Source organism: Lissotriton vulgaris, chromosome 3_2 (genome assembly GCF_964263255.1).
Source record: "Lissotriton vulgaris chromosome 3_2, aLisVul1.2, whole genome shotgun sequence".
Classification (NCBI taxonomy): Eukaryota; Metazoa; Chordata; class Amphibia; order Caudata; family Salamandridae; genus Lissotriton; species Lissotriton vulgaris.
This window is the reverse complement of record NC_141690.1, coordinates 11,386,612-11,402,617: the sequence shown is the minus strand read 5'-3', so window position 1 is coordinate 11,402,617 and position 16,006 is coordinate 11,386,612. Positions and strand designations below refer to the sequence as shown.

Below are 16,006 nucleotides of genomic sequence, written 5' to 3'. Positions count from 1 at the left end.
AAACCTTTGCCCCTCCAGCATTAAACGTTAATATGCTTTGAAATAAATGACGCGCAGTGAAAAGTCACTGTAAGGTGCGGCTCGCGTGAGTTATAACAACTAAACAGGTTTTAAGCAGTGCTTGCCATATTTGTGAGTTTGCACTAGAATGAATACCTTCAATGAATGAGCTACTGCACTTAAAGCGCGCGCACTATCTAAGAAAAGGCTCGGCGCTGAAAAGCCAGAGGACAAGAGGGTGAGAACCAGCACGTGCAAAGCATGCGGATGGCTTTCCAAGTCGGGGGAGCGCACAGTTTGGCTTGGAATAATGGACGGAAAATGTCCCTGTGTTGCACCCTACTGCAAGCGCTTCTTGACAGTAATCCTAGGCAGGGCGCGCTGCCTTGTGTTCTCTGCCCAAGAACACAGGAATAATGTACAAGCCACCTGTCGCCGGACTTCTATCCTCATGCGAACGACAGCCTTATTCAGAGTGGCCTGGGTCGTGCTTGCTACCCAAGAGCACCGCAGCTCTGCGCGTTTACCCCGAAAATCACTGCCTGACATTTTGTAATGGACCCCAATACAAGAAACCAACTCCCATCCGAAAATTCCCCTCTGAGACCAACTCACCCACTACCAGCTGCACCAAAGCTGCAGAGTTAATTCGTTAAGTCATGATCTCTGAAAAAGAACACGTCAACCTCGAGTCACAGCGAGCATCTGCAGAGGATGCAGCTTAGGGATGAAAGGGGAAATACATATGTGTAAAAGGACACTCATTTAAACCTACAGGTAATCTTAAACCTCCAGAGACCAATTTCGCCATGTGCGCCTTCGGAGCTAATAAGGACAAGAAATAATAATAAATGACATTTATAAAACGTGCAGCTACCCTGAAAGTACTTCGCAACAGTCTGTAATAAGGAAATGAGAAAAGGAACTGAAACTGCGAACATCGCCCTGTACCTGTCTCAGACACGTAGGTGATGGGGTCCTTCTTGGGGATCTTGGCATGCTGCGACGGAGACGGAGAGGCCTCTGATGGCGCTTTTTTCAGCGGTGATGGGTGAGACGGCTTCCTGGATTTTTTCACTGGTTGAGGCGCTTCTTCTTCCGAATCTGAAAGTCAACAGCGAGGCACACTGCATTATTTCAAGTGATTGCCTAGCGCCTTGCAGAAACATGCAGGTGCCACGCAAAGACAATGTCAGTCTTTCGGTGGGAAAACTTGCAGAACAGATTTTGAAGGATGCTTGATTAAAGGTGTACTCCAAGCCTTCCCAATACAGAAGCATGGGGTTGTAGCCGTTTGTTAAGACTGATAAATAATACTCACAGAAATGCAAATATCACCCACAAACAAAACAATTTGTACATTTCGCACCAAAAACACTATTGAAACATCAGACTGTCCAGAATTGTTACTAAGCGATTCCAAAGTGGATGATGGACAGAGCGTTTGAGCAAATCAAACACTCACTCCCAGTCAACTGATCTGGGTTTAATCCATCATCATTCTTTAGCTCACTCCAGCACCCCAGTTCAGACATGGCCATATGCAAATCAGTCTGACCCAGTGCCTCATGGGAACAGTCCAGCCCGAACTGCCAAGCCATGTCTTCCCTGGACCGGAAACAAGCATCCTGGGACCGGTTTCGGGTTCATCCCCTTTGGTATTGCTTTGTTTGCCCTAAGTTGGCAGGGTATGCCCAGACGTGGGTCCCTTGCTCACTCTGCCACTGGATTCAAGATAGCCTGGCTGATGAGGGTTATGAACCCGAAACAGGTCCCAGGATGCTTGTTTCCGGCCTGGGGAAGACATGGCCTAGCAGTTGGGGCTGGACTGTTCCCATGAGGCACAGGATCAGACTGATTTGCATTTGGCCATGTCTGAACTGGGGTGCTGGAGTGAGCTAAAGAATGATGATGGATTAAAACCAGATCAGTTGACTGGAGTTGAGTGTTTGATTTGCTCAAATGCTCCATCCACCATCCCCTTTGGTATAGAATTACGCCAGAGTAATTGGAGTAATTTCTGTAATTCTGCTTCACTCTTTTACACAGAATTACCAACAATTACGTAATTACTCCTTGTGTGATTAGGATTAAAAATCCTAGTGCAAGAGCACATTTAGTGAGATCCACTGTCAGCTTGTGCTTGCCATTCCTGTTCTGCTGCATTTAGCGCTATTTCTTAGCGCAAAAAACATTCTCATGGCCATTTTGGACGCCAGAGTGCATTTGGCGCTAAGAAAATAACACTAAATGCCGGGAGTACGTTGGGGGAAATTATACCCCTAAAGCACATTTAGTGAACACAAGTGGCTGCTCGCACTCACTACACGTGTTCTGTTGCATTTAGCGCAATTTCTTAGAGCAAAAAATGCCCCCTCATGTTCAACATAGATGTGAGGGGGCATTCTGGCACGAAGATATAACGCTAAACGCAGAATTACTTTTCTTGTTTAATTTCACGTAATCTCTAGGAATTCTTAAGCAATTCCGTGCGATTACACTCCGTGAAATTACGTGAGTTGCGCCCACCCCTACTTATAAGCACTTTAGGCCTAAGCCATTCAGTAGGTACTGGCATTACATTAAAAAAAAAAAAAAGTAGCATTTCAGTAATTGATAAAAATGCTGCCGCAGTCATTAACGCCTTACTAGATGTCAGACTAGATCCATAAATGTTCTCTTACCTACCCCCATTTACTAGTGTCAAGTGGCACTGTTGAGAGTCAAAATCACATGACAGGAATTAAATTATCCAAGAAGTCTACCACTACCATCGGTCATGATATTAAGGCAGAACACAATCACCCTCCAGAGGAAAAATAATCAACATTAAACAGCTTATACATCCGCACGTCCCCTTGATCCATTCAATGTAATATCCGCACAGTTTTCTATAGGTATGGAATGTCTTTTATTGTCCGATACTATTCTGTACTGTGTCACCTGATGTATTTTTGTTGCTTTTGTTTTAATAAAAAGAAATTTAAAAAAAACAGCTTATACATCAGGTCCTGTTGAAAGCCCCAGTTCTCAAACATTTCTTACAGCCATCACTAAATACGTGCTATAGAAGAAAACAACCCTAAATGCACAGATAAGCGATGTGAAAATAAGGAGCATATAACATGAGCAGGCTTTTCGATGAAAGGCATATCGCAGGGAACAAATACATTGAAGAACAAACAACAAGAGTTGTGCAGTGCAGCATAAGGGAATCAATGGACACAACCAGACAAGTCAAAACATGAGAAATTGACTGGATTTGAAAATACCTGCAGCAAAACAGTTGCAGAAAGGCCCACTGGGAAACCATTGAATAGCAACATAATTACAGAATCGAAAGCACCTTTGTTTATTTATCAAGTATCAATTGTGACTTTTTAACAAACTTCCTTTGACACAACCAGTTCTTGCATTAAGCAGTTTAGGGACAACATTTCAGAGAAACTTGAACAACCAGGTGAGCGGCAGGCTCTGCTAATTTATTATTCACTGCTCTTTCTAGGAGTGCCCCATAAAGCCCTGTTAGGGCCTTTTTATTTATAATGGTTTCTAGCTTGGCGGAGCCCCTAGGATAGGGAGGGGCACAAGTAAGACTTTTTAGGTCTCGGCTGGCGTTAGCAGCAGGGCCTTTTGGAATCGATACGGCTTCCAAAGTGTGCACGCGGAGGAAAGAAACAGTAGATGTGCACGCGGGGATTGGATGCTTTACTGGCGGGGTGCCACTCTGGGGACTTTTGTTTTTCGCCGCCTGTAAAGCATCCAGTCCCCGCATGCACATCGATGAAGCGGTTATAAACATCGCGTATTGTGAGTGCGGTCACGCTTGTTTTATACAGCACCTCTTTTATCAACAATTCATCCAAACAATGTGCTGCTGATACACAAAGTACCTCTTCCCCACTCCCATCAAACATTGCTGCATCATAGGTACCGTGCTCTGAATGGCACCGCGCTCCCTCGTGTTCAGCACTAGGACACTTGCCTCACATTCCATCATGAACTGCGTCATTTGCCGGGTCTAAGAACAAAAAGTTCCCCGCTCACACCGATTCAAAGTTAGTCAAATAAACAAGCCACACGTGGCGCAAAGCCGTGGCAGACCCTTTGCTGATGTTAACTAGTTCTGCATTCAGGCATTAAACTGGTACTAATGAGGTAAGAATACCAAGGTCACCAATGAACTGCGGAAGGGTTCTTGTGTGCAGCATCAAAACTAACTCTAAAAGAAAAATGTAATTCAAACACTGTGGTCAAAATGTTGTCCTTTATTATTCATGGATACCCCGGTTACACTTTAAGTACTGCCCCAAAGCAGCAGCTATTTCAATCAGGCACACAGCCCTGAATGTTTTCATTTTCGTGATCTGACGCTCTTTAACTTTACAGTGCCTCCTTATTAGACCCCTACATCCAAAACATGTAATTAACAATACTGCTTTACAGAGCTATTTGGTAATGGAAAGAGCCGTTTCTAGAGGTTTAACGATAAGACAATAAAACTCAAACTGACGGACCAGTTGCATAGCCTAACCGGGCTCGCAGATACTCGTTTAATAACATTAAGTGTGCGCAACTAGCCGATCCAAAAGATGCAGCGGATACTCACAGTCGAGTGGCTGATGAGCTGTTCAGTGAAAATACTAGACCCGGAGGAAAACAAAAGGGTATCCGCGTGTGGTGTTCTTTGCTTTTATGAGAATGATTCTCCGTGCTGTTTGCGGCAATGATACTCCTGCGGGCTCTCTGTGTACATGTCTGTGAGAATGATACACTTGGGTGTCAGAATCAGAACGATACACTCTCTGTCACCTTGTATACATCTAACATGATTATGGGAACGAGGCTTCAATCCCGCGGTGTATCACGATGCGAATGAGACCCTCTTGTGTCTCCCGCGTCTTTAGTTATAGAGAATGAGTTTACCGAGTTTCCTGTATGCGTCTGGTCTGCGAGAGCCCAAGCTCGATCAAGCGTGTGACTTGACAGAGCGGAGTGAATGAGACTGCCCAGCTTTGAGAGAACGTGACTCTCGTTCCGCGCGAGTTTGCTCTATAGAAATACCTGTGCGCGCTCCGGCGAGTAACGTGAGTCCGCCTTGTCTATTAAACGAACATCTCCATCTCCCCGGGCCGTCAGTCTCTTTCCGACAAAGCAACACTGGTTCTCTGCTCTAAGAGCATAACATGCTTGGTCTGTCCCTGGTCGTACACGTGGTCCACAAGTTCCCACTTCAAGTGGTCGCCCGTGTGTTTATTCTCTCGGAATGAGAGACGGCTACCCTGCGTACATATCCGCGCTGAGAATGACAGCTCAGTTCTCTTCAGGTAGGCCCCAAAATAAGGCACTAATCCGGTTTCTCTTTTAACAAGCCTAGTTTCTGCTGCATGTATATGATATGACCCGCGAGAATGAGACGGCTAGTGTGGTTTCTAGTAGTTTTGTTTCCTGCTCTCACAATCATGCGACCAGAAAGACGCTGGCACTCGCAAATACAAGCATTGAAAATGCAATAGGTCTCGCCTTCGATTAAGTTAAAGCCATTAGTTTTGCTAATGGTATTGTATAGCAAAGCAAATGGCTTTAACTTAATGAAAGGCGAGAGCTATTGCATTTTTAGAGTAAATTTTTTTAATTAAACTTTTTATTAACAAACATCGCATATAAGCAGTCAATCAGTTTAGTATCGATCTATGCATGACAACTTGAAGTAATACCATTACTCAGTACACACAGTCAGGACCCCTCAAGGAGGAAGCAAATCATCAAGTTCAATACTCTGCGGGGGAACGCAAATGTCTCCATATGAGTTCCATGGGGACCATATGCGGGACCACTTTTTAGGACAGCCTCGGGCAGTATATACTGTCTTTTCTCTGAAAATACACCAGTCCACACTAGTCTTCCATGCTTCTAGAGTGGGGGGAGTCGCCGCTCCCCAGGCCTGAGCAATATTTCTTTTGGCAATCATGACATTTCAAAGTAGCCCATTGTGTTTGATGGGTGTTAAGGTCGGTCGGTTCCCATATATTTAGTAAGCATCTGCGCGCTTCAGGGTAAATGGAAGCAGTGAGGACAGTCCCCCTCCCTCCAATATGTCTGTATGCGTGTGCATTCCCATATAATGTGCATAAAGGTGCCTATTTGGCCGCATCATCTGCGACAGTCCCCCGTTTCCGCTCTCCCCATCTGTACTAGCCGGGGGGCGGTCATATATATCCTATGTAGGATTTTAAGCTGCACTAGCCTTAATTGAGCTGGAATGGCCACCACCCGAGGAGAAGATATCACCTCCTGCCACTCATCATCATCCATTTCTATGCCATCTGTCACCCATTTCTGTCGTAATGCAGAAAATGGATCTTCCATGTTATGTATCAATTTATTATAAGTTAATGAAATGATGATGTGGCCATCCAGTATTCTGTCCTCTAACGGGGATAACTCAGGAAGGGACGTGCCCCTTAGGACGAGGAAATTTAGTGCATGACTAATCTGTCAGTAACGAAATAACTCAGTGTCAGCTAGCTCATGTTAGTTCTGGATGGTGGCAAAGGATTGTATCCCTCCCTTCTCCCATATAGCTTTAGCTTTAATTTGTGAGATGCCAACCATGTCCCATTTATCAAATCCCTTCGATGTCCACAGATTACCCAGTTGTTCAGAATCCCACAGGGGGGTAGCTAGCGTCAGTTTACGTTCCCGTCTGACGGATCTATTTGCAGTGTGCCATACATTGACTGAATCTCCAGTGGGGCCTGTCAGTCTAGACCGGCTCAGTTATGAATAAAGGGATCTATTGTAATTTCCTCCTTGGAGAAGCCACTTATCCATCCGGTAGCCTGGGTTGCCAGGGTCACCATAGGTACCCTGGTTGATAGCTGCTAGGTGTGCAGCCCAATAGTATTTCTTTATGTCTGGTAGACTGATGCAGCCATCGTACCATTTCAATGTAAGTTTACCCAAGGCTATACATGGCGATCCGTTCCACAACAGGTCCCTCTGGAGGTGTTCAATTTCTTTAAAATATTTCAGGGGGACAGGATCGAGTGAGATTTGCAGGGCGTAAAGGAAACGAGGAAGGGACATCATTTTAAAAAGAGCTGCCCTGCCCCGAAGAGAGAGGGGAAAGAGACTTCCAACTGGCTATGTCCCGCTTCAAACGATGAATTGGAGGAAGGAGAATTTTTCTCATATCGAAGTGTAGGGTCTAAACACAGAAATATACCTAAATACTTGAATACTGTGGTACTGATTCGTATTGGATAGTTACGGGGCAGGGCGGGTAGACCTCCCTAAAGGGCATATAGGTGGGATTTAATCCAATTAATTTTAAAACCAGAATATCTGCCGAACACTGCCAATATGTCCAAGACCGCAATTAAGGACTTTTTTGGATCTGTTAAATAAAGTAAAACGTCATCAGCGTAGAGTGAGATGCGGTCTTCCCATTCAGGTGACCATCGCATTCCTCGAATAGCTGGATCTCGGCGGATCCATGCTGCCAAGGGTTCCAATGCTAAAGCGAATAGGAGGAGGGAGACAAAAGCGTCTGACTTTTTATTATTTACCACGACTTGTGCCCATGGTTTCGAATATAGGAGCCGAACCCACTGAATAAATACCTGGCAAAACCCCAGCTTTTGGAGGACTGCTATGAGATGAGGCAATTCAATGGTATTGAATGCCATGGTGGCATCCAGGGAAACAAGGACAGCTGGTTCTAGGATCGTGCCCCCCCCTGCCTAGGACTACATGAACTCGGCGTAAATTTAACGCAGTATTCCAGTGTGGTATAAAACCGGACTGGTCTGGGTGCACCAGTTCCGAAATTAATTTAATAAGGCTGTTAGCTAAGACTTTGGCAAGAATCTTAGGTTCTGCAAAGGAGGGAGGTAGGTCTGTATGAGGTGTAATCTGTTTTGGGTTTGCCTTCCTTTTGTATGGTTACTATGTTGGCAATGTGTTGGTCCATTGGTAGCTCACCTATTGTTCTGCTTTCTTCAAACATGCCCTTAAGACAAGGAGACAGTTTATCAGGGCAAAGTTTATATAATTCAATGGGGATGCCGTTAGGGCCGAGGGCTTTTCCCGAGATTAGCGATCGGATCGCCTGAGCTCTTTCGTCTGCCGTCAAGGGGCTATCTAACAGTCGCTGGTCCTCTAAGGAAAGAGTGGGGAGTGTAATGTCCTTTAACAAATCAGCAGATTCTTCCTCAGTATAGGGTGCCACTGCAGTGTAAACCAGATCAAAATGTCTGGCAAAGTGATTCGCTATTTCTTGGGGGTCGGTTATGCAAACATTATTAAAGTCATGCAGAACTGGAACTAATCTGTTCGCCCATTCACTTCTATCAAGCCAAGCTATCAATTTTCCGGCTTTATCCCCTAGGTCATAAATCCGACGGAGCTTCTCTCTACCCAGCGTTTTAGCTTTCTCTGTCAGTAGTACCCTGTATTCTTTCTGTTTGAAACACAACAGGTGGAGTGAGTCAGGTGTGGTCGTCGTTTCCATCTCTCTCTCTCTCTAAACTGCAGATTTCGTCCTCTATGTTAGACACCTCCTTTTGTCGTTCCTTCTGTCCAGATATTATGGACAGAGCTTTCCCACTAATTACAGTTTTGGAAGCTTCCCAGAGTATCTGGGAGGAATCTACAGTACCCGAGTTTTCATTGAAATATGTGTCCATCGTCTTGGTGAGTTCCCTACGAATTTTGGGGTTGCAAAGGTACCAGGGATTGATCAGGACCACTCTTCCCACTCTAATCTGGTCGAGGAGTATATGTACCCATACCGGTGAGTGGTCGGATATGCCCCTAGCCAGGTGCCTAATTTCCTTAATATGTGAGATTTGGGGGTTAGGTAGAAAAACATAATCTAATCTGGATAGGCTGCCGAGGGCCCCAGAGTGGAAAGTATGTTGCATGCTCTCCGGGTTGTAGGCGCGCCAGCAGTCTACCAATCCCATGGCTACGAGAAAGTCAGGTAGCCATCTATTAGAAGGCCCCAATTCACGCGGTGGGTGACTATCTAGTCTACCCGACCCCACAGAGTTAAAATCACCTCCCAGTAACAACAGTCCTTCAGAGAGCGAAAGGAGAGTGGTGCTTAGGTCCTGAAACGTAGTAGTTTGGAGACCAGGCGGTACATAGATAGACATTAATGTAATGGTCCGCCCCTCCCAGGACCCAGTGATACCTACATAACGGCCCCCGTCATCAGTCCAGGTGGAATCCACGCTATGGGGGAAAGTGTTTTTCAGCAATATACCCACACCTCTTGAACTTGTTGTGAACCCAGCATGTGCCACCAGTTTATACCCCAACCTGCACATAGCTTTACATGAGCTTCCCACTATATGTGTCTCCTGAAGCAGTACGACGTCCGAGGCTTGTATCCTGATATATTGAAGAACTATGCTGCGTTTAACCTTGTCCCCTAGTCCGGTAACATTCCAGCTCAGAAGTCTGGCACACTTATCCCACTGTGTATGGCGCAGGGGTCTCCAAACCGGTCCTGGAGGGCCGGATCCACGCCAGATTTTTGGGATATCCCCATTGAGATACATGTAGTAATTTTAAAAACCTGGCATGGATCCGGCCCTCCAGGACCGGTTTGGAGACCCCTGTATGCAATTAATGTAATAAAGATATCAATTGCCTCAGTCATGCTAATTACAGTGTTTGCCGATGGAACAACAATAACAAAAACCGAATACAATACCCCTTTCCAACAACCCCTCTCCTGCTTCCCTGCCTAACCCATTTCCAAACACGCGCAACCCTGCTTCCCAGCCCTCTAGGCTTACAACTGCCCAGTTCGAATTTGCAGAGTGCCTGTTGCCCCAATGAAATAACTAAAAGTAGAAAATAGGGGGAGGGGTGCCATCGCTCGGACTTCACGTACCCCCAACAACTCTTTGAATTATGTGTCCCCAACTGGATTGTCTTTGAAGCACCCCTAGTTTGAGGCTAATCATATTGAGACAGAGTCCTACTATGGGGGTCCCAGGACCCCGTTACCTGGGTAAGTTTATGTGAAGGATAACGGCACCCAGTGATTATCATCCCCGAGCCTGTAAGGACCCCCACACAGTCAAAACCAACCTTCACGAAGGAATGAAGGCAGTCGCTGAATGGAGGAGGAACACCCGACTGAAGCTGAACTTGGACATGACAGAGGTCCTCATCCTTGGATCCACCACTTCGGCCTGGGACGACTCCTGGTGGCCGACCACACTAGGAACCGCTCCAACACCCACCGAACACGCACGCAAGGGGTGATCCTCAACTCCACCCTCTCCATGACTTAACAGGTCAACGCCGTCTCCTCCTCCTGCTTCAAAACACTCCACATGCTCCGCAGGATCTACAAGTGGATCCCCACTGGAACCAGAAGAACGGTCACCCAGGCCCTCGTCAGCAGCAGGTTTGACTACGGAAACGCCCTTTACGCAGGAGCCTCGGCCAAGCTCCTGAGACGGCTCCAACGCATCCAGAACACCTCTGCACGCCTGATCCTCGACATCCCTCGCCACAGCCACATCACACCCCACCTGAGAGACCTGCACTGGCTCCCAGTCAACAAGAGGATAACTTTCAAGCTCCTCACCCACGCACACAAGGCACTCCACAACACCGGACCAACGTACCTCAACAGACGACTCGGCTTCTACACCCCCACCCGCCACCTCTTCTCTGCCACCCTCGCCACAGTCCCCCGCTTCCGAAGAGCGACCTCCGGCTGCAGATCGTTCTCCCACCTCGCCGCCAATACCTGGAACACCCTCCCCATCCACCTACGGCAGACCCAATACCTGCTGACCTTCAGAAAACGCCTCAAGACCTGGCTTTTCGAGCAGTAGCAGCATTCCCCCCCAGCGCCTTGAGACCCTCACTGGTGAGTAGTGCGCTTTACAAATGATATGATTGATTGATAAGTCCAGATCGCTTTCACCATCCATCTCTCCGAAACTGTTGTCTACTCAGCTATCAAGCCAGTCCGAAGCCACTGCTGGATTATCAAAGAACCATGCCCGTCCCTCCGCTTCCACGCGGAGACGAGCCGGGAACATCATTGCGTATTTAAGTCCCCTCTCCCCGAGCCTTTTCTTGATGGCCATGAAAGTCCAACGTTGTCTTTGTACCAGTTGCGTAAAGTCTAGAAAAAATGTAATATCAGCGTTTTCATATTGGAGAGGGCTGGTCATTGTGCAGAATTGCATCTCTATCCCGGAAGTTGAGGACATGTGCTATTAACAGGAGCAGTGGTGCCCCAGGTTTGGGCCGTCCGCCCGGGATTCTACGTGCCCGCTCAATAGTGAAAAATTTCCCCAGCCCCTTTGGTTTAAGGTAGTTGAGGATGAGGTCTTCTATGAACAAATCCTGTGCTGGCCCCTCCGCTTTTTCCGGCACACCTAGGATGCGGACGTTGTTGCGTCGCATACGGCCTTCGCAATCGTCCAGCTTGAGCTCACTCATCTCACGGAAGGATTTTAGATCTTTTGGACCTCTCTTTGGAGTAAGGATACATCGTCCATTAGACTGGCTGTCTTAATGCCCAGAGGTTTGACTTTCTTGTTTATTTTCATTTTTGTGAGATCAGCCCGAATTAGATTCACGTCGATGGAGATAGTATCCATTTTATGCTCTAATATGACTCCATTGATGCTGCAATAACGTCCTGTAGGGTCAAGTCTGGGGTGGAGCCCTCAAGGTCGTCAGCTGCCTTAGGAGTGTGACGCAGGTGAGCCCTTAGGGAGAGTGTACCGGTCAAGTTTATTGGACTGAACCCGTTTAGTGCTCCTGGGACCCCGGGCCGGGCCTTTCTCAGTTTCATTTACCCCTGCCATCGCTCTCCCAAGTTTCTAAACTTGCTGGCACCGCCTGGGCTGACAGTCACTCCATGGGTGTGGAGGGAAGGGGGGAAAAGGGTTTACACTCTACTTATAGCTGTCAAGCTCTTACAGGTGTCAGGGTCAAATGCAAAGGGAACAAAGGGTGAGCCGTCCCCTAGGTGTCTGTGGCAAGCTCCTCACCTGACGTCTTTGCACTCCTCCCCAGGTAATCACATCATCTCTGCAGCAGTCTCAGCGCTGCCAAGGGCGAGTGACATGCAGAATTTATACAGCTACGTAGCTGCGCAGTAGATGGTTGCTGGCAAAGAGGCAAGTGTATCTATGGGCGCCCTATCGCGAGTTGCGGCAATGTACTGTTATTATGCCGCGCCAGTGCTCGCTCCCACCTGAGGCAGTTCGGATGGATCCCAAGGCATGGAAAAGGCTACTCCGTCGATATTGCGCTCCATCACTTCAGGGAGGAACAGGAAACCGTCCCCGGTGCACCCGGCCGCGGCGGGTTCACAGGCACTCGCAGAGAGGAGCACAGCTCTTTTTCGTTGTCACTGGAATTTACCCCCTCCGAGGCTCCCAAGTGGAGAAACGCGCACACCCCTGCCTCTGGACGTACCCCGCAGGCTGTTGCAGGGGCGCAGGAGGAATGCGGTAGGCAGCCTCCACACACAGGTCAGTCAGTTCAGTGATGCCAAGCCCTTATCAGGCAAGCGGTGCAGGCCGCGGGCGGAATCAGATTTAGATGCCGTTGGATATGCGCCAGTCTAGACACTCCGGGTGCCTGGCCCGGAGACCTGCACGATGGTATCTGTACCTCTGTCAAGGGCATCCACACCTAAGCGCTACGGAGGGAGCGTGTTCTCAAGTTTCCCGCTGACCAGCGATTTCCGGTCCGAGCGGCCGTCGCAGCTCCACACTTTTGCGGTCAGCAGCGGTATGTCAGCCCCAGGCGTCAGACGTTCAGCTAGGCCCAAAGAGCCAGGACCCGTATCTCCGATTCTGGACGTGCCTCAGAGTCCAGGAGTGCACGGATGGGCACTGCTCACTTACAGCTGTCTTTTGGGGAACCAAAGACGCAGGATCACTGACAGGATATGTGCGGGGAGACAGTCTTGACGGAGCCGAGGTCTTAAGGGGCCATCTTGGTCCCAACTATTGCATTTTTAATGCTTGTTTAATGTTGCAGGAGAAACGGCTGCAAGGAGTGCATTAAAACCATGACTCCAGGAGAAGGTCGATTTTTTATGATTGCATTTTGTGGGCTGAAAAATGTTAAAAGACCCAGAGACATGTGGAATTTATTAAAAAACAAACAAAAAAACAATATGTCCCAGTCTTTTAACATTTATCAACTCACAAAATGCAATTTTAAAAACTATGTTCAAATAATATATATTGATATGCTCCCACCTTGAGAAATCAAATAGGCTCACTTTCATATTTTGGTGCTATCACTCTTTAACAAAGTTAGCAAGTCTGTCTAAGAGCAGCCAGGACCTGAGAGACCAAAAACTCACACTGCACATGCTAGAAGGCTGTGTGTAACATGGAGTTGGTTGCTCTCAAGGGGTTGTATGCAGGGCCTGGCCAAAGGCCACGCCCTGTGGCTAACCCCACGCCACACACAGCTGAACGCAATGCACGGCAGGGATTAGCTTTATGTATGGTAATAAAATATTACTTTATGTTATTAAAAAAACTAGAAATACACTGAAACAAGCATTGGCAGTAATTATTGCATTGCAAATGCTTGTTCTAAAACTGCTACTGAATTTGTCAGTATGTCAGAACCAATCCTTTCTAAAGTGCTCTGAGAAGTCTAAGTCCTTCGTCGCATTCCATGAAAGCCAATAAATTAAACCCGTTCAGTTAAATCAAAGCATAGCGTTGTGGAAGCAAACGCCAAAAGGGGCGTCATCGAGGTAAACAAGCACTTAATATGCATTGACAATGATCTTTCTCCACCACATATTAAATTGTGTCAGCAACAGATCTAAATATTAAGAGGATATGAAACTAGACCATGCTGAATTTTTATTATAAGATTGTAATCCTGTATAGATACCATCTCCTGGGCTACTTGTAACTCACATAATTTCCTGTTTTCATCACGCTTATGCTACTGCCTAGCTTTCACTCATGATTGTTGGTTCTAGCAAAAAAGTCTCATGGACTTTCATGAGGGAAAGGTACACAAGATCATTTATTCTGGCAAACAGATGTTGAAAATGGTTCTCTCACAATGAAGAGCATGGTGAAAGTCACTATTTGTCCAGTGGACAGCCTCCTCGTGTAGCATGCATTGAAATGTGCATTTCCTGTGATAATTACATACTCTGTGTGAGCAAAAAATACACCCACCCTTAGATGAAAACTGTATCAGATCTTAAAGAAGCCCCAAAACAGCCCATACACTGTCCTGTCAAGTCGCCCTTCCCCCATCGCCAGACTGCCCAATATGCAAGCCCAACCCTGAAGACACCGAAGCGGGCAGAAAGTGGCAATACAGGCCCTGTGGTGGGGTGAAGGGTCACGGGAAACGCAGAAAGGATTGGTACACACGGGTAGTGGACGTGGTGACCGCATACAGACCTCGTAGGCGACGAGGGCTGGGACTGGCTGAAGGGGCCGAATACATGCCGTGTGTACCGAAGACTGATACAGGCCTTGGGGAGGTGTGAACGCCCAGGGTCATCGGGTGAGGCAGAGAGGCCTCGTAGGGAGAAACGTTTTAATGCATGGGCGAAGTGAGCTCTGGCCCAGGGCCCCAGTCATCCGGGGGTCCCCTGATAGAGTCAGCTTTGTTCTGCAGAGTCTTGCCCTGATGACCATGCATCATTCTTAAACAGCTTGTTTTAAATACTTTTTCGCTTTTAACTAATGTCTAATGTGAGTGAGTCTATTACTGACATTTTACAGAGAAATGTTGTGTTTATGTTGCATGCAACATCCATAAAAAAGTTTCCTTTAGACCAAACCAGGACCCCACATATGAGAAATGACAGGGTGTCACAGATTATTTGCAGTGATATTGTGAGCTGCTGCTGTGTTAAAATATTGAAACACATGTAACTGTCCCCGAGTTTTAAATAGAGCAACGGTTGATTGCCCCCTGCTATGTTTGTAACTTTGCCAAAGAGGGCATGGAAGAGCTGAAATTGGATTAAATTCCAAACAGGGGCCTCTAAATACATTCGGTTCAAGCCCCCAAAACCCTTAAGAAATCCCTGCTTGCAGGGTCACCATGCGAGCCAAAAAGATCCGGCATACAAGCATTGTGGGCGTTGGTGAATGGGAGGGACAGGCAAAGGTGCCCGGATGAAGGCCTTGGGGAAGTGTGAAGGGACCAGGGTCACACGGTGAGGCAGAAAGGGCTGGCATAGTCACCATGAGAGGCAGAAAGTCTTCACAGGGTCACCAGGAAGGGCAGAAAGGACCCGCATACAAGCTTTGTGGACGTCGGTGACTGGGACAGGCAGACGAGTCCGGTTAACAAACTCATTGGCATAAGGCTGACCCTGACGAGCACTAGGTGCCCGCAAACAGTGCCTGTGGGCATCTGGGTGACTGGCACAGGCAAGAGGTCAGACACAGGCCTAGCAGGTCAGAGGTACTAGGAAAAATAGAAAGGTGCCCGGATTCATTGGGGTGGTGTTCGAACTACGGCTGGGGAATGTAGGATGCTAAGTATCGTATGAAAAAAGAGAGGTACCCCTTCAATCTATCAAGGGAAATGAGGTTCAACAACCTAAAGAAACAATCTCCCCTTGATACAAATTCATAGTTCTAACACAATAACAATAATACATGTACAACTATGTATAAAAAGATGTAGGGTATGTTATTACATAAACGAATTCCTAAACATGAGACTAAAAATACAAAATGTATATCAATAAAATCAAGTATCTGCTACCCGGGGTTCCGCGAACCCCGGGTAGCAGATAGATGGACGGAACAGTGAAGCAACTTGCTGCATGCCCGCTAAGTAGAACGACTATTTCCACCACGATCAATTACGGGTGGCGTGATCAGCATTTGGTAGTTTACTATATCCCTCTTTCAATTGATGCCCCAAACTGAAAGGTCCGATTTTTCTCGCGAGACTGAAGCCACGCCGAATCTTTGCTGTATCAAAAGCATTTACTGAGGCA

At 47.1% G+C, this 16,006-nt stretch overlaps 1 protein-coding gene across 1 annotated transcript in view; it reads right to left on the bottom strand.

Moving 5' to 3' along the window:
- RFC1 (replication factor C subunit 1) overlaps nucleotides 1-16,006 on the bottom strand; it is a 742,181-nt gene that overhangs the window by 622,482 nt on the left and 103,693 nt on the right. The window contains exon 4 of the mRNA XM_086963975.1: nucleotides 952-1,104. Coding sequence (XP_086820101.1) covers nucleotides 952-1,104 — 153 coding nt within the window. The remainder of the gene's footprint in view (nucleotides 1-951; nucleotides 1,105-16,006) is intronic.